Source organism: Ischnura elegans, chromosome 2 (assembly GCF_921293095.1).
Source record: "Ischnura elegans chromosome 2, ioIscEleg1.1, whole genome shotgun sequence".
Lineage (NCBI taxonomy): Eukaryota > Metazoa > Arthropoda > Insecta > Odonata > Coenagrionidae > Ischnura > Ischnura elegans.
In genome coordinates this window covers 64,903,385-64,928,855 of record NC_060247.1, presented here as the reverse complement: position 1 = coordinate 64,928,855, position 25,471 = coordinate 64,903,385, and the positions used below count along the sequence as shown (strand labels likewise).

At 37.8% G+C, this 25,471-nt stretch overlaps 1 protein-coding gene across 2 annotated transcripts in view; it reads right to left on the bottom strand.

Annotated features, from left to right (window-relative positions):
• Nucleotides 1–1,304: 1,304 nt before the first annotated feature.
• Nucleotides 1,305–25,471, bottom strand: part of LOC124153873 (protein scarlet-like) — a 158,725-nt gene continuing 134,558 nt past the window's right edge. For both annotated transcript variants that reach the window (XM_046527254.1, XM_046527255.1), the window contains 13 exons: nt 17,292–17,578; nt 16,631–16,679; nt 16,444–16,493; nt 16,151–16,284; nt 15,654–15,806; nt 14,115–14,353; nt 11,054–11,288; nt 10,246–10,359; nt 7,540–7,764; nt 7,209–7,344; nt 6,782–6,887; nt 6,587–6,687; nt 1,305–3,241 (listed from right to left, as the gene is read on the bottom strand). In XM_046527254.1, the coding sequence (XP_046383210.1) occupies nt 3,060–3,241; nt 6,587–6,687; nt 6,782–6,887; nt 7,209–7,344; nt 7,540–7,764; nt 10,246–10,359; nt 11,054–11,288; nt 14,115–14,353; nt 15,654–15,806; nt 16,151–16,284; nt 16,444–16,493; nt 16,631–16,679; nt 17,292–17,578 (2,011 nt within the window). In that variant the 3' untranslated portion in view covers nt 1,305–3,059. The remainder of the gene's footprint in view (nt 3,242–6,586; nt 6,688–6,781; nt 6,888–7,208; nt 7,345–7,539; nt 7,765–10,245; nt 10,360–11,053; nt 11,289–14,114; nt 14,354–15,653; nt 15,807–16,150; nt 16,285–16,443; nt 16,494–16,630; nt 16,680–17,291; nt 17,579–25,471) is intronic.

Genomic DNA, 25,471 nt, shown 5'->3' with positions numbered 1-25,471 from the left:
CTAGAGTGTGAAACATTAGACCCATTCCCATTCAAAACAAAAGAGGAGACATACTGGCATCAGGAAGTTTTCTGATCCACGACAACAACTGTCATCTCAGCGCTGATGCAGCCCAACTGCTCCTTGAGCAATTTCAATGGGACATTTTCGATCATCAGCCATGCAATGTCAACATAGTGCCGTGTGACTTCCATCTTAACTCTGAAGTGAAGAAGTGGCTAGGAGGGAAGGGTTTTCACACAGGCTTTGAGCTTCAGAACTAAGGAAAAATTCATTGGAGGTCATGGGATGAAATGCTACAGGGAGGGTGATGAGGCATAACAAAATCAGAGAAGAGGAGGGAGACCTAGATGTACAGCTGGAGATGCTGATATACGTCGAAGTGTTGCACTATGCTCTTATACAAGTTACAATACATACTTAATTTTAAAGAATTGGTTTTCAAAACAATTGCTGAGAAAGTAGGGTATCAAATAACAGAAAATAAAAGATTTTTTGGTCTTGGCTACTGGCTAGGAAAAGATAAAATGTTTACCGTTTTCCTTTTTATTTAATTTAACTCGGAAAATTATATCTCGTCATTTAAATTTGTAGCAATCATGAGCATGTGCATGGAGCAAATTTTTCAGTCGCAATTGACGTAGTAAAATCTTTTATAGTGATGATTGTTTAGGTAATTGGAGTGATGCCAGAGCTATCTGATGCTCAAAATCGTTCCTCGCCATTGCCATCTGGCAGATAATGTCTAGTGAATATTTCTGCCTTAAAAGTTTCAGAGGCGAGAGAGTGAGGGAGTGGAGATGGGCTTCGGGTAAATTTCAGGACGAGTGCCAGGGAGATAGTGGGAAAAAGGAAGGCACGAGTGTTAAATTAGCCATTCAATACCCTGCATGCACCAATATTCTGGTGAACAGTGTGAATAACTTTCGAGGTGTGCAACCTCACTGTTACAACCTTGGTAGCTGAAAAAAGACAGTATTTGAATTTCCCTTGTCTCGTTCCAAGGATATCATCAGAAAGGGAATCCATTCTCCTGCAAAAGCATTGGTGGCGGCACAGTCTGTTGGGATACTTTTTCCCCATAGTATATATAGTATCCCCTGGGTAGCCATTTCTTGTCCAATGGTTCAAGATGCAAAATCTTTAATTAACTCTTGGACCTTAGTGCCATTTCACTTCGTCACCTCCCAGGCCAAAAATAGCCATCCATTAATTTCACTTTATCTATACATGGTTAAATGTGTAATTTGACATTGGTGAAATTTCTTTGAATAAAATTTGCGTAGCTAATAAAAAATATCAAGTAACAAGCAACAAAATATCAGTGAACTTTATTTAATGTACCTTATAAAAAATAAGTGCATTTCAGGAAGAGTGGCACCATAGTCTTTTTAACACTTGATATTTTTTGTGGTCGTTTATATACAGTAAAAGGCAATACAGGTATTCAACTCTCCATGAACATGGTGGTTTGTGATGATTCCTACATTTAAGACAAATATCATACCATTGCTATGAAGTTTGATTTGTATACTTCACTCATCAGCAATTTAAAAATCACATTATTTCATTTTTTTAAGCAACTTGGCATTCACTTTTGCATACATTCACATTTCTATATATTTTAATCTATTTTCCTTAAGTATTACAGTATCCCCTGAAGCATTCAATTTAAACATGTCATAACACATTATTATGGAATAAATTTACCTTACAGGGTTTGAGTGCTCCAAAAAAAGACATGTTTACGTGTGACCCCTGTTGCAGACATGAAATGCTGCTTACTTGCCTCTTTGGAATAAGCAGTGTAGGCCAAGGGTTTTCAAGGAAACCTCTAGTTGAAAATTGCACTGCACGAACTGATGATAGAAAAAAGTAAATCTTGGAAAGAATGTCGGCCAGTTGAGAAGAGAAGTTCTAAAGGACATTGAGTAGTGGAATTTTTGTAAGACTCAAAGGAAATACTCCTACGTTGAAGTTAATTTGGACTTACAATTAGTTTTATCATCTATTAAATTTCTTTCTTTTTATTGCATAATGTAGCTCATGCTGTAAGTCCTCCCTTGTCATATAATTTTGTACAAGGAAGCTTGTTCAAACTTCATTGCTGTCAAGAAGTTGAAACGAACTTATAAACGAAGTTGAAACTGTCCCACTACCCCCACCTTAGTGCTTTCGCACATCAATGGTTGTTATACTGTATTTGCCCTTCATATAATCTAAGATGAACCTGATTCTACTATTGCTCCTCCTCTTTTTGAACTCAATAAGGTAAACTTGTAGTTTTGAACCATAGTTTATTTTTAAATACAGTGTAGATACTGAAAATTCAAACTATCAATATATTTGAACACGTGAAGATAATCAGCTAAAATAATGAATTTATTCATATTCTAGATTTAAGATATGCATTCCATCTGGGACTCTAATATTTTCATACAAATGTAAGATAAACCGGCTTCCCTGCAAAAGCCCAGAGTAAGAAAATATCATCTTAAGTTGGTACAAGCACGTTACATTTACTGATTTTATTAATAGAATTATCTGTGAGGATGAAAGTAGGTGATGGCCACACTGATTCCTATTCTTGGAGATGTGCTCATCTTTAAACTCTGTCTTCAAACGGGCTTTCAATGTTTCTCAATCATAATTTCTTGGTCTTATTACCAAGCAGTTCTAAACAAAATATAATTTTCAACCGTGTTGGTCAAACCTTTCCTCCTGCTCATTACAAAAAGGCCTATACATCATTATACACCTTGATCCTGAGATCACTCCCTAATAAATGCATTGAAATTTATTTTTTGTTGTTATAAGTAACTCTTCTAGTTACCAACTCCTTAGTGTATTCAAGGGAAAAATTAATTGAGAAAAACTCAAACCATGTAGTTTTCTCTGATAAGCTATACACAAAAACGGTAAAGCCTCTGTCATCAATAAAAATATGCACTCTGTACAAAGTAATCACATAGTCTCTGCATCAATTTCACTTACAGTGCTGATGAAACTGCTCATGAAATAATCTCAGTTAAAAGATTTTAATGAATGAATCTTTTGTTTTAGTAAGTTGGCTGAGTTCTGCTTCTTAAATGAAAACAAATATATCCTACTACATGAGAAACAACATAAATAAGCATCAATCCAAATAAATCAATTGGCAAATTTTCTTGAGAAAATCCATAGTTGTCCAACACTTCATCGCCGCTTCGGAAACAAGGTACATCTGGATTATCTGAGCATTCTGAAAAATAGATGGCATCGGGAGTGTTTCATTATAATTCTAGAGGGACTTGAAATATATTTGATAGTTTCTTCAATGAATTAAATTTAGGTAAGATCAGCTTTAAAATACAAGAAACCTATACATATATTAGAACATTATCATTACAGAGATTACAATTCTCTCCAGAGCATGCACAATAAGGATTTTAAATCTTATATTATCATGTATGTACATATTAGAGATGGGTCGGTTCTCGGTATTGCCGGTTCTTGGCTATGGAACCGATATCGAGAACCAATCGCATAAAGTCGGTTCTTAGGAACTGGCTCGGTGTGGTGGTGAGGATTTGAAATTTGTGCCCAAAGCCGAAATGGTTTGCAGCGTATTCAAAGCCAAAAAGTGAAAAAAATATTAAAAACGTATATATTACTTTCCAATTGCATGGTGTCCACATTTTTTTCTTTTGAGAGTTGTTCGCCAACAGGCGCAATTAAGGATTCGTTAGTTTGTCGTTCTCGCCAATTTTATAACATTTCCGTAGCCGTGGCCACTTTCAAACGAGCTGACTATTTGCTTGCCACCATCCATGGCACGGCGCTGTTATTTCAACTTACCATAGGTCTCTATGTCAAACGAGTCGATTCGAACTGTTGAGGCACGGCGTCCATTTCAATCAAGCCCGGCAATGCGACATCTCCGGCATAAAATAAACTCAATGCTACATTGAGGCCAATTTCAGGCGGTACGACTTTTCTCCAGGCGAGGTTCACGTGAAATTTTGGCGGCTTTCAGACGAGACGGATCTCTGCAACGCCGTGCAAGGGCGCAGCCAGGAATTAAGGCTGGGGGGGTTTCAGGCACAACTAATACTGGGAGGCTTGGCAGTATTGCATACCCGCCAGGGTAAGCGAGAGGTGCGGAGGTCTTCCGCCGGAAAAAATTAAGAAAAATGGTTCAAAATGGTGATTTTTACGGCCTTCTGAGGGATATTTTATCAATCCTCACACTATTATATTAGCAATATTAATCCAATTAAGTAAAATAGATTTAACTTAAAAATGTCTGTGAGCTTTGGGGAGGGGGCTTTATCCCCCAAAACCCCCCCTTGCTGCGCCACTGACACCTTGTGCCGTGCCATGAACGGCGGCCTGTGGAAAATTGTTTCATCTTGGTGGTCTTACGATTGAATTATGTACACATATAGTAATTCTTTGACAAACGAGCAAGATGCGTTCCGAGAGCTTGTTCGTAAGTTGATAAACCTATGTAAAGCATCGAAAAGTGTGGTTATCTTGCATTGCATTACAATTTTTGTGTTAACTCACGGCCGCCTATTGCATCCATGGTGTCGCTGTACCAGCTTGTTGAGCAGTTTATTGTTGAGGTTATAAAAACTGTGACAGTAAAGAATAAGTTGTCAATGAAAGCAACAATTTAAGCTGCATTACAGAACACAGAATATATTTTGAACGGACACACAAGTTACAACGGACAATGTCGCCAGAAGTTGGGGGAGAACCGGACCGGTACCGAGAACCGAAAAAATTTAGGAACCAACCCATCCTTAGTACATATTATTTTAATACAAAGATGCCTATCATGTAATCACTGTCTTTCAATATGTTAAGGTAAAGATCATGCATAAATCTATCCAAAATGGCCGTAAGGCTCAACATATTAAAAAAAATTAGGAATGGTATAATTCCAGTTGCAATTTATGACCATCCAGTTCCATTAATCATGCAACATTTAGATTTTAAATTCTAAATTAAATTAGCGTGGCATCATTCTTGGGGTCAATGATATGTTAAGTGAATAGCAATTAGGGTTGGTAATGGCTTTCAGAAGTTCCTCAGCATAGTCTCGTCTAAAGGCTATGACAGTTTCTTCAGCCTTCCCGCTGGCATCTTCACGTCAGAAGTGTCAGTGTGTTGAAATTGGCTGTCGTATATAGGAGCTTGGGGGTCATAGGTCGGCTCTGATTGGTCAGGGGATAGATAGGTTGGCTCTGGTTGGTCCTTGTTTCTGACGATCCCTTTCCAAACGTTAGCTAGAGTGTAGTCTTCTTCTCTGTTGCTATTTTCTGGCTGCTTCATGATTTATATTGCCTCTTGAATTATCCTGGGCAGTGGAGCAGTCAGGACTTTTGTTCATAGGAGCCCAAAACCAGGGTGGGAAAGCTTTGAAAAACAGGGTACTAAGTTGAGGGTTTTAAACTAGTGTTAACACTTTTTGTAATCGAAAAAGCTTCATTTTTCTAAAAGATCTTTTGTAAATCCATTATATTTCAATATTTTGTTTTTATATTTTGGGGGTCCAGACCTGAACCTCCCTCCTCGCTACGCCACTTATCCTGGGGTAATAGTGGCTTTCATTGCGGATGACCTTAGGCTTCTTGAAGTCAACCATGTGGCCAGGTTCTGACCACATGTGCTATGAGACGGCGGAAAGGTGGAAATGCTTCTTCTCCGTGGCACGTTCATGTTCTTGTATTCCGATTTTGATTGACTGCCCAGTCTGTCCTATGACTGATTTTCTACTGTAGCATCGGAGTTGGTATACTACCTTGTGTAGTAAACAAGAGATCTTGTCCTTTGGCTTTGGCAGATGGTTGCCTGTTTTCCAAAAGCTAGTGAACCTCGCCTTCACATTGTGCTTGACCAATCAGAGCCAGCCTACGACCCCCCTAGCTCCTATATTAGACAGCCAATTTCAATGCATTGACACTTCTGATGAGAAGATGCCAGCAGGATGTCTGGAGAAACTGTCATCGCTTGTAGAAAAGACTAAGTGGAGGAATGCTCAAAAGCTGTTACCAATGAGGAGAAACACTGCGGAAACTCAAATCAAGCAATTCTGGTATTGATAGCTTCCAACCCCAGTTAACCTGTAATCATATGATACAAGCCATTAAATAACATACATGTAGTAGGAAAAGGAATGAGTGGAAAGACAGTTGTGAAGGACCTAAGGTTTTCTTGGCGAATTGACTAAAGAAAAAATTCTAAGGTTTAGTTCTAACAAGGTCATGGGATTGATTGGCACCAACATTTCGAAGGCACAGTCTACTATCTTCTGGTTCAACCTGAAAATGTAGGTAGGCAGTCTTTGCAACAGTGGTATCAAACAACCCCAGGACCCATTGGGGAAACCCGTGAACTCCTCCTATAGTGGAAGGATAATTGCTGGCCCTGACTACCCATAGTCCCCAAATTTGGTAATGCAAAATTGGGAGGGGGCTTTAATAAGTGGAATTTTTGTATAAAGACAGCTTTTTCATAGAAAAAATATGCATTTGGAGCACATCACACCGTCACCATTGTTTATGTGATTTTATTACTCCTTCCATATCTTTATACTAACCTATTTCAGGTACAAGTCTCCACTGTAAAATGGAAATGGCTTCATTGGCATAGTAAAATTGGGAAACATATCTTATCCATGATAAGTACGTTGGCACGGTGCTGAAACAAAAAAATGTTGCTTTACTTTTCACTGCAGAGAGTATACTGATGCTTCATTCATAGTATGAAATACAGGAACATTTGAGGTTTTTACCTTAGTTGAATGTATATTCCTGAGAATGCAATGCATATAAGATCCACGGGTACTGAGACCAATGAAGAGGTGCTCACAGATTCAAATGATGCTGATAACATTGCTCCTAGAAAGACAAGAGTTTGAAGAAAAATTATCCCATCGCCCGCTCTTTTATAACGGCAACTTAGTACATATTTGAATTAATCATGAAATATTGCAGTTACTGGAGAATACAAGTCAGATTCAAGAACATAACAAGTTTGATATTAATTCACATCTGCTTCTAAAATTTTCACAATGAAAATATTAAACTTTCAAACATTAATATCAATATAAGTTTGCTTTTTTGTTCATGTTCAATAATGAACATTGACGCAAGTTTTTATGGATGTTTGTACATATGTATTTCAGATGAATAATTAAAAACATTGTAAAATTTACTGACCGTAGGCAGTGCTGGATGTTGCACACAAGATGACAGGAATACAAAAGAAAAAGAACCCATAAAATCCTCCACTCAAACCAACCACATAGAATATGAGGAATGCATATGGTATTGGTTCTAAGATACTTTTTGGTAACTGCAAGTAAAATTCAGAATATATAGTCACTCAAAAGGATAATTCATCTAACATGATGTTTCAGATATTTTGGAAAAGAATATAATGTGCACTTCAGTAATGGTTAGTTTTGATTTTGGCTTGTAGCTTGTTACATAGGTGGGATATGAAACAAAAATCTGTGAAATATGCATGCAGAAAAAAAATAGCACTCACCAAAGTAATCATCTTGGACACATAATATGGCCATGGGTGATATAGGCCATCACTTATTTCTCTTAAAAGTATTGGCATTTGCTGAGGAAATGTATTTTGCACTGCATAAGCGTAGGTAAATATTGTTTCTGTGACAACAAGGTATAGAAGTCCTTGTCTACTCTGGACACCATGCTGATCAGTTTTGATGTCCATGAATGGGAAGGCTAAAACCATACTGACAAACTGAAAATAAGATCAGAATGAAATAAAGGTCAATTTTTTATTAGGCATGATTTTCATTTTCTCACGACATACAAGTGAAGACAATGATACTCAAAGTATGTACCAATATTTATCAATATGCTTGTGTCAACGTATTTGTTCACGAGAAAATACCTAAGTTGTAATCTAGAATATTTCCTATGCATAATACATATTTCCTTTCTGTTTCACTAGTGAACATTGTTCTGCTTCTTCAGCTGTTCATGCATAATCTGGTGTGGAAATTGAAATCGGAAGCATTTTTCACATGCTTTTCGTGCATAGTTAACAAATTCTTTTCTCATATGGTCTTACTACGAGTCATTCAAGAAGGCAGAAATTAACCATTATTTTCCGATAAAAATTGCTCAAGTATGTAAGACTCAATGATTGGTCTCACTCTATGTCAAAGAACCACAGGACTGTTACAAATCTGCCAAGAGAGAGAAATTGAAGTCTCACTTTTGTGCATTCAACGGTATTGCTCACCTCAAAATACTGAAGGCACATTAGCATTTGCATTGCCATTACATTACCCTGGTAGCAAAAGTATTTTATGAGATTTTTCCCACTCCCAGCAGATAATGTATTTTCCCTGTAACTAGCTCATAACTGCAGAAATAGGTGCCAGCCTTGGTGGCAGTGGGGTAAAGTCCTCGCCTGCCAAATACATAGGTTGAGGGTTGGAGTCCCGGGTGGGTACATTCATCTCATTTTTGAACAGCAATACTATTAATGCATTTTATGTTTCAAAATACAGTTTAACTTCCATGTATTGAATTTGGCCGGACCCAAGGACTAATGGGTAAATGTAGACTTTGTTGTAAGGGGTTTCATAAAGGTATATTGCAGGTTGCATTTGCGTAGGATGTGCAAGGTCATGTAGATGGATGATTCGAATCACAAATATAGTAGCTGCGGTGGACTCTTGTTGGGGCACCTTTTGAGGGGATGAGAAATCCTGACCGTGGTAACGAATAAAAAATGCTCCATGATAATGAAATATGTACATAGGCTTTTGGGCATGATTCCCCCAGCCAGATTCCATACCTATGATAAGCTGGAAGATGGTGAATTCAGAAGGCATCATAGGTCAAACTGGCATTCCTGCTTCTGATATATTGCACAACAAGTAGCTACTCCCAATCAGATTTGTGAAAACATGACGTAATGGTTACAATGGAGAGAAACTCTCAGGATAATGTAGAATTTGTAAATACCCATGGAAAAATAATTTCTAATTGAGAAATTTTGCCAAAGAGGTGTCAATTTCTCAACTAGATCCCATGCACATATTTCATGATATTTCGTTACAGAGAGGTCATGTAATGGTAGAGATTTGTTCTGGGGGTTTTTCTCCATACGTTAAGCATGAGAAGAGTCAGGGAATGGTAATATGCTTTTGTTGATTGGAGGTTTCCATGAAATTTTGCTATAAGGAAGTTAGGGATTTGACCCACACTGCCACAGAGGCCAGTGATATTTACTTACAATAGATAAACAGAATTTTTATATTTTGTCTGTGCCATGCCAGGACAAAACAGTTTGAGAGCAAACATTCAAGATGTTTCCTCTCAACATAGCAGCAAAAGGGTTAAGTGATACTAAGAATAGGAAAATTTAACTACAGTAAAACCTCTTTACATCGTAATGGAGGGGACCAAAAATTGGGCAGTTTGATCTATGGAGGTTCCCTATAGAGAGGTTTTAGTGATAGGCACCATTTTATGATATTGCTCGAAAATGAAAGGCACTACTCTCCTTTAAACCATTATATTTATGTGTTTAAACAAACATGCATGCATTAGTGGACATATATTTATTATTCCATAATAACGGAAAGCGAGTGCTATTGCGTGATTTTTACCATGATTTGAGAGAAAACGATGTGATCTCTCTTTATTCAACAGTCACTTAAAATGATTCGTATACTTGGATACCTTTTCTCTTATTTACTATAAGGTATGCTCTCATATATAACAAATTGGCCATAACTAATGGTTTACTTGAAAATTACAGCATATTAATGGTGTACAAGAAAAAAATAAAAGTGAAACATTTATTGCTGAAAATGTCATTCCATGTACGTAATCACGGCTGCATTAATGGTCTCTAGTTGTCTCGGTACAATTTGTGGAGGTAGTTAGGCCATCTCAGGGGTGTCTATTTGGTATGATAAGTGGAGGTGTTATGAGATAAAGAGGTTCTCTACATAGAGGTTTGCCGATAAATTTACATGTAAATCTGATGGGACCGTAGGGGTGGTATGAAGTATGGAGGGTTATGATGTAAAGAGGTTCACTACATAGAGGTTTTACTGTATCAGGCTAATGGTGGACTCTCTGTGAATTCTTGAGTTATCCATAGAAATAAATACTAGTCATCAATATCTCCACACTTATGCATGATAAATGTGGATACCATTGAACTAACACACCCTTTATGACTTATTCAAGATCTCACCATGAAAAGCCCCAGTCTGACTGCATGAACTGACCACTGCCTCCTCTCATCTACAAAAGTCCTCCATGTGAGCCAGTATAGCTGAGTGTAATATGGTATTTTTGGATGGTTCATCTGAAATGAAAATTGTATTATAAAAATGATGTCCAGAATTACCTAAAGTGGTAGAGCAAAAATTAGTTCGTTTATTATTTATTGATGTTTGGATCCCATTTCGGGGAAGTTCATTTGGATAGGGTGCACCTAAAATGGTATTACTCCAAAAATTTCAGGTGGGTTGACTGCTCCTTTGCCTATGACCTTGGGATATAATTAATGGACATGCATTGAGGAATGAAAATTTTGTATTCAACTTACAGGGGGAATACCAGGTAACCAGGTCCTGGAATTCGATCAAACTTCATAAACATGAGGTTTTTTTTACATTTGAATCAAGAATCATCCCACATAATACATATAAGGCTATACAGCCAATAATTTAAACAGAAAAATGTATCTTCTGCATAATCCTACTATGTATTCTTACTGTATTCCTTTTATTTACTGAAAAATTTTCATAGATGGATATTTTTTTATTTTAAAATGTAAGCTGGGCATCAGAGTTTTTGGCATAATTTGGAAATTCTTAGGTGTGCTTTTTTCATGTGGTCCAAGGAGTACAAGAGATAAAACTTGTCTCCTAATTGTAGGATACGTATATGTATATTAGAATTAATTTTGTACTCAAGAAACGTTAGCAGTTGTCTGGAATCTTAAGAAATTTTGATAAACTATTTATGTGGACCACGTAAATATTTAAAATACTTACACTTTTGATGTCTGTTGTATCACTCATCAAGGAGCTCACATAACCATCATCACTTGAAGAACATGATATGGAACACAGCTCTGCTTGCAAAGACATACCAAGGGATGAAAGGGCAAAACGATCACATAAAGTTTCTATTCGCTTCAGACACTGTTCCTCTCTTCCAGGAGTAACGGCTAGCTGCTGCACATAAAATTCAGCTGCGTTGTATGTTGGCGGACAATCCAGTCCCAAACTGAATGAAAGAAAAATAATATAATGGCTGGTGTGGAAATGTATATTTTTGTGAGGAATTATGCATTCCATGGAAAGTATTATTGAGGGCATACATTTCTTTCTTAAGCATTAAACTAAGGAATTTGCTCCTTAATATTCCACAAAACTTAATTCAAGTGTATTTTATAAACATGCCTGTTTTTAAGTCGGTAAAAAAATTCTTAGGAGAAAATCTATTCTGGATATTATCAAATAACCTTAGGTTAAGGTTTGATTATGAACAAAATATTATAATCCTGCATGTACCTTAAGCTGTGCAAAGGAAATTTATATATGTACGTAGATAAGAAACTAGTAGGTACAAAACTACATGGAGAAAGATAACCTTGCTTTTGAGTAATAAGCAAACAAACTGTATACTGCAAATCATTAATGCAGTGGCAGAGATAGAAAATAACTTCACTTTATAAAACAAGACCTACTTTCAGTAATTGGGAATCGCTATCTTCTAATCATCCTTCTGATTATTCTTGTTAAACTATGCACTTATTCTGTTCCATGATAAAAACAATTTAACATTCTTAATGTCTGACAGGGTGACCCACTCAGTTTTCAAGGAAGATAATCTTCTTTTCTTAACCTACAAATGCCAGAAAAAATATTAGCTTAACCAAATCCTCAACACATTCAGCCTATCTGATAAAAAATTTCAATCTAGGCTGCATTGCCAAGACACTGAGGGATGTGCACTCGTTTCTCAGAAAAAACTGCATTCAATGAGGCAAAAAAATCCTTTTTTCGGAATGGGCATTAAAAATGTTCTTGGCTAAATGGGTTAAAGGTTGCCACTATATTGTACTCTTCTGATAGTACCACCCTTACTGCAACATTCTGGAACTACACCACCTATCAAGAGACTGCCTCTCATCCTCTCCCAAAGCTGAAAGAACATTCCTACCCTAAAAGCAGCAACTCGCTCCCACCAGTGCAGTGGCGTAAATATGGTGGGGATGAGGGGATAGATCCCCACCCAAAGCCTCAGGCAAATAAAAAAATTATTTAAAACTAATGTCTAGTTTAGACAGGTAATAACTGCGTCTTCTTTAAGTTGAATTTTAAGTGCCAAAATGATGTAAAATGTATTTCCAGGCATGTCGTTTTTCAAAAATTTTCCTGGAACCCCTGTTGCCTGGGGTGGGGGGTTGCCACCTCATGCCATCCCATCCCCCCCCCCCCAGAGCATATTCCTAGTTATGTAACTGCACCAGTGTATAGTTTAGTCTTAGAAAATCCTGCAAAATATTCTTATATGGTACAACATAAACAATTCATCCCACATGCAATGGGGATACATATGGGGGGTGCGTGCCCCTCTTTGTGGGGCCGCTCGCATTGCCAAACATTGCAGAACCACAATTGCAAATTTTTATATACCATAAGACGGCATTGTTATGTATATGGATATTATCAGTTTAAATGAAACTAAGTTAAAATTTGCACATAACTTAATTATTTGCCATTACTACAGAAGTTTAGGTAGCTCAATAAGATATCTTTTGAGCCCCCCACCTTGAGTTTTTTCTGTATCCGCTACTGCCCCCATGTGGGCAGCCCTAGCTGGTTGTATAGTTACAAATTTCTCATGTGATTTGGTAACCCTCTATTCCTTCCAAATAAGTATTATTACTACCATCATGTCATGATTTTGAGATATGCATACATACATACTAACAATTAGAAATGGGATACTCAGGGTCTTTTGAAAAGTGCTAACAATCAAGTTAATTTCATTTTGGTTTCTCCCGACAGTCAAGCACCAGGAACTCATATGAATTCATCCAATGAAGAGATATCCATTGGTCATCAACAAGTTAAAAATAATGAGATTAAAATTTCCAATAGTACCTGTGGGAGAGCTTCTGGTTGGAAGTGTCACCACTAGGGACCACCACCTGACTGAGGTTTCTGCCCTAGGTCCCTAGCAATACCACCATGGTGCAATAAGCCTAGCATCAGGAAAGTGCTACAGAGACGCACGAACAGTGAGAGAGTTAAGACTTCCTTCTGTGCAGTGGCGCAGCGAGGGGGGGTTTTGGGGGATAAAATCCCCCTCAGAGCTCAGAGAATTTTTTTAAGTTTGATCTTTTACTGAAATGGATTGATATTACTAATAGAATAGTGTAAGGATGAATAAAATATCCCTCAGAAAGCCGTAAAAATCACTATTTTGAACCATATATCTATGAAATTCCGTAATTTATTAATTTCAATCTACCGCTTATCCTGGTGGGTATACTATACCCCCCACACACCCTGGTATTAGTTGCATGTATACCCCTCCCAGCCTTTATTCCTAGCTGCGCCCCTGCTTCTGCGTGAGATGACCGGCAGAACATTGAAACTCTAATCAGACTTGCTTACCATCAAATAAACGTGGTTTAATTTAACTTCATTTATTTCATTGAAGCAAGGTTAATTACCATCCTTATCCAACCCTTTCTGCACCCATAGCACTGAAGTCATTAACGTTGTTACATAACTTGATTGCTAGGGTATTTGAAAACACCCTCAATCTACAAATGTTCCATGTTACAGGATGAGAGGACCCATGATTATGGATGAGGGAGCCCTTGTCAAAGTGAGACATTGATGTAGAGAAATGCAAAAGGGTATGAGTAAAACAAAACATAATTGAAGAGATTCTGCTTTTATCCTTGCACAGTATTATTTCAACATGCTCCATTATGTCTTTTTTTCTTCAACACTTAGAGCTACTAACTAAAACCCATTCTCCATGAGCACCCAATCCCAAATCAAATTACCATACTCCAATCAATAAACTTACCTTCTAAAATAATTTGGAGCATCTGCTACATCTCCAAGATAGGCTAATCTACCGCCAGCTAAAAGCATGACTCTGTGAAAAAGGTCAAACAGTCCAGATGCAGGCTGATGAATTGTGCAGATCACTGCCTTACCCATTGTGGTAAGTTGCCTTAATTTCTCTATCACAGCACCAGCACTATAGCTGTCTAGTCCAGTAGTAGGCTCATCGCAGAAGAGAATAGGAGGATCTGTGAGCAACTGGAGGAAAAAATTTTTACTCATTAAAGAGAAAGTTATGGTGTATATGGGATTACAATTGTGCTCTACGAGGGTAAACTTAAAAGTAAGGGGTCTCCAATTTTTTAAATCATTGAATATGATATTTATTTACATTGTTGGATACATTGTTAGAAAGGTCATGGCTTCAGCTTTTTTTCGATGAAGTCACCCTGGCATTCAATTACTTTCCTCATCCGCACGATGAACTTTTGAATCCGGTCGTCATACCAGCTTCCGCCAGCGTTGCTGTGATGGGCATTGATTTTCTCTTATACCTCATCATCCGTCAGGAACTTCATTCCTGTAAGGTGTTTCTTCAGGGCAGTGGCGCCGACTCCAGGGGGCTGAGGGGGCCCGAGCCCCCTCAAAGATTCATTTGGGGGGGGCGGAGCCCCCTCAATAATTCAAGAAAATAATTAAGTTATATTATGCTTTGTTAAATCACAAAAATGTATCGGTGGTTTTTATTTCCCATGCTTGATGATAGTTACCTTTTAAAATAAATTCAACAATGAGTGTTGAAAGTTGAAACAAATAATTATAAGGTTAAGCAGGTTAACTAAGTCAAGTGGTGTGAATCATGATAGAGTTTCGGTGCTGCGACACACTTTCAATTTAACCTCTTCCTGGGGCAAGACCTCCGATATGGGCCCCCCCAATATTTTTTATAAGTCGGCGCCCCTGCTTCAGGGTCAGCAACATGAGGAAATCACTGGGTGATAGTGCCCAAAAAGTCATCCCCTTCCTCTTCAAAATGGCACAAAACTTCTTCAGCACATTCCATGCACTGCCTCTGGTGGTCTTCGGTGGGCTGTTTGGGTACCCACCTGGCAGTGGACGTTTGCGTGGTGGAAAAGTAACTTGTAGCATCACTTACAAACGTTTTTAACATCCACACATTTTTGTGAACAGTATAGCTCAACCAATTGGCGATTAATGTCGATAGGTGCCACCTTTTTCCTAATCAAAAATCATATGACAGACCGGATTTCAAACATGGATGAAGACATAAGGGGAAGCTACATGGATACGGCTGCTATGCCAACAATGGGTGGTCAACAATGCTTCGCGGCAGTCAAGAGTGATAGTGGAGGAACCATGGATTGAGAGTGGTGTTGGCAGATACTGCCTAGCGCTTCATGTGGCAGCGCAACGACTTAGGAGACCTTACTTTTAAGTTTAACCTTGCAACACAGACATTTCTCATTTCATGAATACGATTGCAACTGAGGTCTACAATAACCTTTGATTTCAATAATATTATGGCTTTACAGCATACCTGCACAGCTAATGTCATCCTCTTCCTCTCTCCTCCTGACAGACCTGATATTCTTGTGTTAATGCACTTGTTAAGACCAAGCTCTGCAAGAATTGATCGTATCCACTTCCTTCGGTCTGTTTCTGTTATTGCAGGATTCATTTTGAGACGGCTCTGAGAAGAAAAGGGAACAAAGCAATGGTATCGATCTCAGTTCTTTCAGTACTTGAAAAAAAATATTTTTATCATGTCAGTGTAAATTAATTTATTGGAAAATTTCAAAACAATCCCATTTACTACCACATGAAACTTAAAACTTGAGTGAAATTGAATAATAGATAACAATTATTTTTGGCATCTTTTATGAGAAAATCACCAGAAAAATCAGCTATTAATTTTCATTATTTCCTTCTCAAACACCACAGGTTCCAATTTTGATCTTTTTTATTCTGAATACTTTCCATGTATTTCCACATGCACATAACTTAAGTAAAAGAGCAATTATTTTTTTTTATCACCATGAAATTCAGTGTTTCCTCCACGGTGAGAGTTTCCACAGTCAAATCCTGCTGAGGCACAAAACCTGATATATTTCTCATTACTTCCTTGGATACACTCTGTCCATTCAACAAAATATCTCCAGTTGTATGAGCTGAAAAAAACATGGTTTAAATTAGCCTTTTCCGGCACAAATAATTTCTTCTGAGATTTTTAGTAAATTATTTTAACTCTAATGATAATATGTACTCATCCAAATTAAAGTCAATAATTCAGTTGGGAAAATAAAAGTACACTCATGAAAAATGCCTACCCTTTATTCTTTGACTAATTGTTGCTAAAAGTGTTGTCTTTCCAGCGCCACTGTAAAAGAAAATGGAATTTGACATTAAGGTTAAGTTTTACAAGCTGTAACATGTTTAAAAAAAATGAATTTCAGAGAGGAATTCATTTAATACACTTTGACACTGTAATCCAACACACAATCTCATTTTCATTACCTTGCACCCATAATAGCAACCAGGGATCCAGAATGCACTACGCCGCTCACTGCAAGTTACATAGAAAGCAAGAAAAAAATCATATATCATAATATTTATGTTTGGGTTTGTATTTATCATTTGCATTAAACACATTGTTACTGCAATGGAATTGCGATTAAAATGATTGGTATGAGTTAAGCATCACCCTAAAATCAAAAGTCAAACACTATAGTGTATGTAGTATATTTATGTTCAAGTAATTAGTCCTTAGTAACAAGTCCTCAAGTGACGGCTAATGCTGAAACGGTGATTACAAAACATTCTCTATCCAAAGTCAAAAATCATATAAGTAATTCAGCACAACATTACAAAGAGTACATATATCGAACTATCCTGGTTGTATCATGTTACATAATTCAGCAATGTTATCTGTTTGAAGGTCATAAAATTCTCCCACAGCTGATTTATACCTAAGTATTTAGTCCTCATTAAACTTAAAGTTATAGCAAATAAGTTTTGAACATGAAGTAGAGGTAACGCTGAAGGTAAGGGAGTATAAGAGTGCCCTAAAATCCCCAATCTACATATCCTTGTACGTACTCCTTTGAATCGATCAGAGAGTTCTCATAGAGTAATGCTAGAATAAATGAAAATAGGCCATTGCAGACTTTTCACTGACCATTATTCAGGATTATAGCTTTCTCATATTTAGGGAAGAGACTCAGGAATGATTCCTTCCGCTTTCTCTTCACCTTGACGGATATGTTTCTCCAGGCAAGGGTGAACGAGGGCTGGCCTCCATTGGTGAGTCGCTCAACAGGCGAGTCAGAATCGATGTGCGACTCAGTCATCTCTTCACCTTCGTGTACGATGAGTGGTAACCGGTCTGGCGGCAGGCCAATGCCGCTCATGAATGGATCTTCCATCTCCATCTCGTCGCCAATCACGCGATATGCGTGATCAGGCCTGGAAGAAGGAGAGGATGTTTAGCATGAGGATTGTACCATTCATTCTGACACTAAATTGTGATTACCCATGAGGTGAAGGGCGTAGCCAGGGTCAAAACTAGAGGGGGGCAAGCCATGGGCACTCAAGTTGTAACACAGAAAAGGTTAAGGATACCAAAATTTCAAGAATTCATAAGCGCTTATATTATAAATGATTATAACAGTGTTTTGTTAGTTTTTATAATTATTTGCTTGAAAAAAAATTTATTTTAATTTAATAATTTATACAACTATCGCTTTCCCTGGATTTAAAGAAAATTTGTTTAAAACTTTCGTTTTGTGCTAAATTTACTTTGGCTAAATACCCTCCGCCGGGTACGCACAAGCAGGAGGTCACTTAATTTTTGAAGTGAAATTAAAGTTTTTCTCGGCTTTCCTGAGTACATTTTCATTTTATTTCCGAGTTAATTCCAAATATGCTTCATGAATTTTCTGTACAACACAACAAGTCAATAACGAGGATACATTTTCCGAGGGGCTTCCTTGGAAGGGCCATACCTCCAACATTTTCAGAGGGGGGTCTGAACCCATCAACTCGCCCTGAGTGCCAACCAGGCTCAAATCTAAGGGGACTGCATAGAGGAGGCCCAATTCAATCCCGTGGAAGGCTGATTTCTTTTGCAACTTTGGTCGCATTTTAATCGGGTTTCAAAAATGTCCGCGGTGCAGTGATGAGTACAATGCGATCCACTTTTTTTCTAATACTATGCAGTGTAATGTTTACCATTGCAAAAAATAGCATTGTAAAGGAATATATTTGATAAATCACATCATCATGTGTATACATTTCGGTTAAAACCCATAATTATACCTTACATTCCCGTGATACTCGGAATTTGTCCGTCAGCAAAGCGAGTGGCGACTTCAAAAGCCCATTTAAGTGCGCTGTGGTTGACAACACATTTAGAGGCCGACTTGAGGATCCTCTTTTGTAATATTCGAGCTCAAATTCCAGGAGAGGACTTAGGGTACGCTGAAAAAATCTTTACCACGCATTTTACCACCCAGGGAGAAGAATTGTCTCCCGCCCCCCCAACCCTGACCGTGTGAAACTGCCATACCAGTGACTGTGGTGTCTAGAGTGTTGGCTTCCCACCCTGTGGGTCCGGATTCAAATCCTGGCCGTGGCGGAGATTTTTCGCAAAATGCACGATCCCTGCTTTAGTACATCGTGGAGGGCATTTAAGTACAGCACTCCGTCGGTCAAATGGGACTTAAAGCCGTGGTCCCCTTGGCGTCTTACGTTTAGAGCAGGCTAATGCCAGTTTTTTCAAAACGGAAGGTCTTATATTTTTTGACATTGAGTGAGTAAAGTTTAAGAAAGTTATAAGAATAATTGGGCAAGTGCAGTTTTTAAGCTGGTTGGTGAAATATATATAGGATGGGCGTGTGGGGAAACTTTGTGATTTTGCAAAATTATTAAGAGATCTAATTCAATTAATTAATTAATAGTAGCGGGCGTAACTTGGTGGAAATCCATAATCGCAGGAATAGAAGGATCTACAATATAGCAAAGTTGTTGATCCTTCTATTCCTATTAAGAGACCTGTTCATAAGAAGAAACAGTTGCATTTGTAGACATTATCTTATGTAAGACAATATAGCTATATGAACTTCATTATTAAGTATATTGAATTTTACTCGGCCATGAAACAAAGTCTCGTGATTTTATAGCGTATTACCAAATGCGGGTTTGGACTGGATCTGCTGGTGGCAGACAGCTAATGTTGTCAATAGCAGGGGCGCAGCTAGGAATTACGGCTGGGGGGGTTTAGGTGCAACTAACGCCGGGGTGTGTGGGGTATGGTATACCCACCAGGATAAGCGGCAGGTGCGAGATTAATGAATTGCGGAATTTTAAGATAAATGGTTCAAAAATGTGAGTTTTACGGCTTTCTGAGGGATATTTTATTCGTCCTTACTCTATTCTATTGGTAAAAATCAATCAAATTAAGTAAAATGGGTTAAACTTAAAAATTTCTCTGAGCTCTGATGGGGAGGGGAGGTTTCGTCCCTCAAACCCCCCCCCCCCCCCACCCCTCGCTGCGCCACTGGTCAATAGGTCATATGAATTCCTGATAACCTGGATGTTCTGTTTAGATCAAAAGCACGAAACGACTTGATACCGAAATATTCATCAGTCATTCGGGAGGATAAGAAAAAGATCCATATTTTTATTTCGTGCAGTTACTCACACATATTCGGTAATCCAACGTTAAGGTTATTTTGGATAGGTGAGAATAGATCTCATCCTGGACTAAGTCACAGGCGTATTAAGTTCACACATTTAGGGTAGGGGCCGTTCATTTACCTGGACCACCTAGCACTTTGAGGATGTGCATGTGCTGGCGTCACGAATTTCAATCGGGTTTCGAACGCTCCATCAGTAGCTCTACAATATACCCATTAGGCAACCATAGTGGCCTATTTTACGTGTCATTGATGGCGAAATATCGAACTTCTTAATGCTTTTACGTAGAAGGACGATGAAAGTTGCTTTCATACATTTCTTTCGCCTACCGCCGTGACAGCCCCTGAGCATTCCTCTCACACGCTATTCGGTCCATTGAATAAACTTCGCAGCCTCTATAATGGGCCAACTCTTCATTAGCGGGGAATATGCTCAATCGTCAACTGGCTTGACGGCCGCTTCGGTATTACAGATAGTTTCGTCACTTAATTCTTTTACATAGTACCTGGTCTAGGAAAGGATCAATGCGGTACTAATATACCGACATGATTGATGATATCGCGTAATGTTCAAACGGGTGGCAACTTTCGCCATTTTTTTATTTTTGAGTGATTAGCCTGGCGTAGAAGAATATTTAGGTGAAAATTATTTTCTTTGCCATCTATCAGATTAATTTGGTAAATATTTAAATCGCAATTTCTGATTGGTGGAAAAGTACTACGATAGCTCTAAGGAGCAGGCGGTAAATTTCTTCAGCTGCGACGACATAATTTTCGTAATTTCGTGGGGGCAGAGCGCCCTTATATTCCCTGTATTATATATTGTATTCCACTGTATTATATTCCCTGTATATTACATTATAGTTCCTGCGCGGTATTATTTAATGCTATCTCTAGAAATGAATGTTCGAAGATCATTTTATTATCATTTCACCTATTCAACTCTAGAGCTATCAGGAAAAAGGCGATGAGAAGATTTTTTCGATGGGAAGTAATGTTTATATTAGTCTAGATAACCACGTCATCAATTAATTTCTATTCACATAAATTATATCTCTGGGCTATTCGTAGTTCACGCGAGTGGATTGCTTCTCTGGAATGGAGCGCCCCGAGCTCGTGGTTTCAAATTATACTTCAATCAATAATTAATGAAACAAAAAATGATTTCCGATTTTCTTAGGATCTTTATCATACATTAAAGTTGTCACCTCATACGGTGATTTACGATCATCAAATAGAAGTGGGAACAAAAAAGGTCAACAGTTGGTAGGGAATGAAGTAGAGCATTTAACAAAGTTAAATCGATTTATGTATTAATTAATATAGTCTTGGAGTTTAGGTCAGGGGAATGAAACTTTTTGAAATGAAAATTGGGTCTTATTTGCAATTTTTTTACCGATGTAAATCGGCACGAATTGCTTTATGCGTCAATCATAGCCATCAGGTCTTATTTGCGCTTTGTTTACCAATTTCATTCCGTAAACAAAGTGCAAATAAGCCCTGAAAAGATATTAAAAAAATATCGAAACACCGGCAAATATTTTTTGCATTTCATCTCCCAGGCCTATGCTTCAAGGCTATATTAATTACTATTAAAAAAATTAGTATCAACCTAATAGAGTAAAACATGAATAGGTTATCAAATTAACGAAAAACAATTCTCCAATAGCGATAAAAATAATTTATTCAAATGTTACGACGAAGTTTTGACAGTTTTTTTTCACGTCTTGAGGAGCAGTCGTCCGGTTAATGTTCGGATTTTATTTTCCGGTCACGATTCTCCGTCACTAATTGGTTGAAATTTTAATTGCCCTTAAAAACACATCACTAATTGGTTGAAATTTTAATTGCCCTTAAAAAACCATCACTTAAATTTATAGCCCATGCAAGTTTTCTTAACCACCACAATTCAGTTTGAGAACTATCAGTTAAAAGGCGATTGGAAAACGCTTTTCGATAGGATATTATTTTTCTATTAGTCTAGTAAACCACGTCTACAGTTAATTTCGATTCGCATCAAATATATCTCTGGGCTATTTATAATTCACGCGTGTCAATTGTTTTTTCTCGAAAAAAATGCCCCGAGCTCGTGGTTTTTAATTTTAACTCAATTAGTATAAAATGGGACAAAGAGTTATTTTGGAATATTATCAGGAATTTTACTATTCATTAAAGTTGTCAACTCGTACAGTGATTTACGATCACAAAATAGGTATGGGAGCAAGTAATGTTTTCAAGATAAACTCAGGAAATCAAAAACTCAAACAAGGTTGTTTTTTTCATGATATTTCATAATGAAACAATGTGAATTTAAATAATACTTAACATCAGAATATAAAATTATACCGTATAAAAGTCAGTAACCAGTAGCCAGCAAGGCGTGTAGTATATGCGCGCTGACTAGTGGGGAAGGAATAAGATCTAGAATTTCGCATGCTAACAGTCCGGATTAATGAGGCGTAACTTATGTCAAAAAGTAAATTTGATGGAATATCACCCAGCCCTTCGTAATACTTCTTTTCAAGGAGAGAAACTCTCATACTGTGGATTTCCTTGGTGCCCCAGAATGCCAAGTTATGTTTTTGGTGTTATAAGATGCACCGAAGTCATGGGATTGGGCAGAAAGCTGAAAAAATTCCAGAATGAACTCAACTGACAGTGACAAACCTGCAGGAAATATTTTTGCGATTCATAATATTTGACTAATATTTAAAAAAATTCTATATACTTCCAGTTAAAGTGTTGATTTTGCAATAACTATTCACAACTAAGCGTTTATTCAGCAGAAAAGGATAAGAAATGGTTGGCTAGGAAATAATTTTCTCGTGAAAAAACCGCATAAAATGCTCACGTTTTATTTAGCAAATTAAGATTGCACCTCAATTATTCAGTACTTCAGTCTTGACAGTTTTTTTTGATGGGGTAGGGTAGAGCTCACCCCGTCATGAGCCACAAACATGTGAATATCAGATATCTCAGGGTAGTGAGCTAGTCACTTTTCCTAGGCTACCACGCACTGCGAGGATTGTTCTGGGATGTTCCAAATCTTTACCCAGATTGAAATCCGGGACGCTCGTACTGTACTCCCTAACTAAGCCACCACGCTTTCTAAAGTTATAGCAGTCGAAAGACCCTTAAAACATATGACGCATATGTACTGCATTTCTAAATGTGACTTTTTTGCACGCATAAAGAACAGGTGTAATAACTCTTCGGAAATTATCCATAATTATAGGGCTGCCATCATGATATGAAACGCTGATAAATCAATTACTCGACTTCAGCATAGTCGACGACTATGAGTCCTTGGCATGGCAACTATGCAATTAAAATGCCTCTCACCCTCTCACGTGCTTCCGAGACATTGCAAATGCTGGCGTACACTTTCTGCAGGAGGCCATCTTATCAAAATAATGACGACTGTAATGATGAATAGGATTCGTGCCCTAATTGGTCATAGGCCAACCATTTTTTATAAGGAAATAAATATCGTAATGAAATAATATGACGGATTTTTATATAAATCGACAAATGAACAAAATTTCAGAACCGCAGCCTTCAATTTATTTTTTTTTGACCGCTCCAATTTTCCACTAGGTTATCTCCGTTTTTAGTCATTTCAATTTTGGTCGCATGCGCAGAAGGAGAAAATCTTATTGGTTTTTTTTATTTACTCTGAGACCAGTGCTTCAATGAATTACGCGCCTTTTGCCAACTCAAGCGACGAGTATATAATCTTTGTAAGCGACATTTCGAGGTTACGGGGAGCTATCGAGCTGATTTTTACCTGTTATGTAATGCATCTTGGTGGAATTTAACCCCGGCAAGACAAGCACGTGGAGCCACGAGCCGATTTCATGGGTCCTGGAGGAACCAGTCGGCAGAGCAGGCAACCGCCTTCCTTGGCCTTGTCACCACGTCAAGGTCGGGACACGAATATATCCTCGGGTCTTTCCATTTTTTTCGATCATTGGGATGGAATAGGTTCTCCACGGGCTTCTCTTACAATAGGGTGGTTTCTTATTATTTTTTATTGCCTAAATCGAAAGATTATTACTCCTGGATTACGTAAGTCACGCTTTTAGATTTTTAAATGACGATATCTATTTTTCGCGGTTAAATGAAAAGTGAACATTTTCATGCGCGCGAAAACGCGACGGCTAAGTATGAATGCTGGGAAAACTCCGTGTGAGTTCCAGCTGCCGCAAGTGAGGTGACCTTAGGGCGAGGCTTTGAGCGCTGATACGACTCAGGATGCTATCAGGTAGCAGAGTACCCTGCTAGCTGGTAGCGCTTGGCTTAAATAAGGATTATTAATACCTTATCAAACGAAGTAAACTTTCCGACCTTAGCCAGTTTTAATAGGTGATTATTAAGACATGTTTCCCTGAGCTCTGTGCCTCATGCATGCATGGGTAATATCAGACGATGTTAAACTCCTATCTACTCTTATAGAAACTAGGTCCCTGTGACGTCACATGGAGTGGCATCGCAAGGGCGCCAATCTGGCCTTTTTCAAATGAGGTTAAAATTTACCATTCCCATTCGTCTAAACTGGTATTTCTAAAACCAAATAATTTATATATTATGAATCCACTAATGGTGGGTAACGAATCGCAATCAATGCCTTTCGTTTTCTTTGATGAAGGAAACTACCCTTTTAATCGCAAAGAGACGAGCTGAGATCCTCGTCTTAAAAATATATTCTCGTCTTATTGTATGCAGTGATTATAAAACCTTCCACGTGAAAGACAACAATTTTTTGGCCTTCGGAGATAAGCCGTGACTCGCCTCCGCTCGTGTTCATGGTGAAGGTCACTCCTACAACCGAAAACCGGAAGGTGTCCCATAAACTGAGGAGATTCGAAATCTTTGACTTATCGGTAGGATAACGACAGCTAAAATTGAAATAGTTGAATTCGAATGAAGAAATGCAATACAAGACCATAAATGATGGATTATTGTCAGAGAAGGGTGGCAATGTAAATCATTAACCCTAATGCAGTGACTCTTTCAGTAAAAAATATTGCGTGACCCACGAGACGATGCAATGCACGAAAAAAATGTGCTGAAATAAAGATTAGTCTCACCATATTAAGACCGAAGCAATTGATGAAGTAACGTACAATTTAAGTGACTTGTGGTGTCATCAGGAGCATAAGAATGTACATATTCTTTTAATGTAATTATTCTTAATTGCGCATTTTGCCGCCGAAAATAAAAAGAAAAAATTGTAATTTCTATATGGTGTATGGTATCCTGGTATTTAACATTAAAATTATTAAAATTAAGTATAAATTACCCTTCTACGAATAAATACATAATAAGGAAAAAATTTAGGGGAGACTAAAGAATTAGAGAGGATACTTACAATGCTAATTACATATCGGTGGAAGGGGGAAGTTGTTGCTTTTGGTGGCTGGCACCCCAGTTCTTTAGCATTCAAGCGTATTTTATGAAGTTAACATGTGAATTTCCATCTTTGACGCCAAGTTTTCTAAATTTAAGATAATTTCCTCATTGAGCCAGAAGAATAGAAGTCTCCGCATAATAGATATTCATGTGAGACAGTCGCGATAAGCTGTGGTTTGTAACTATTTTAATGTCAATTTCGACAGTTCGGTATGAAATATAATATTTAACCGGGCCTCTAACCGTCGAA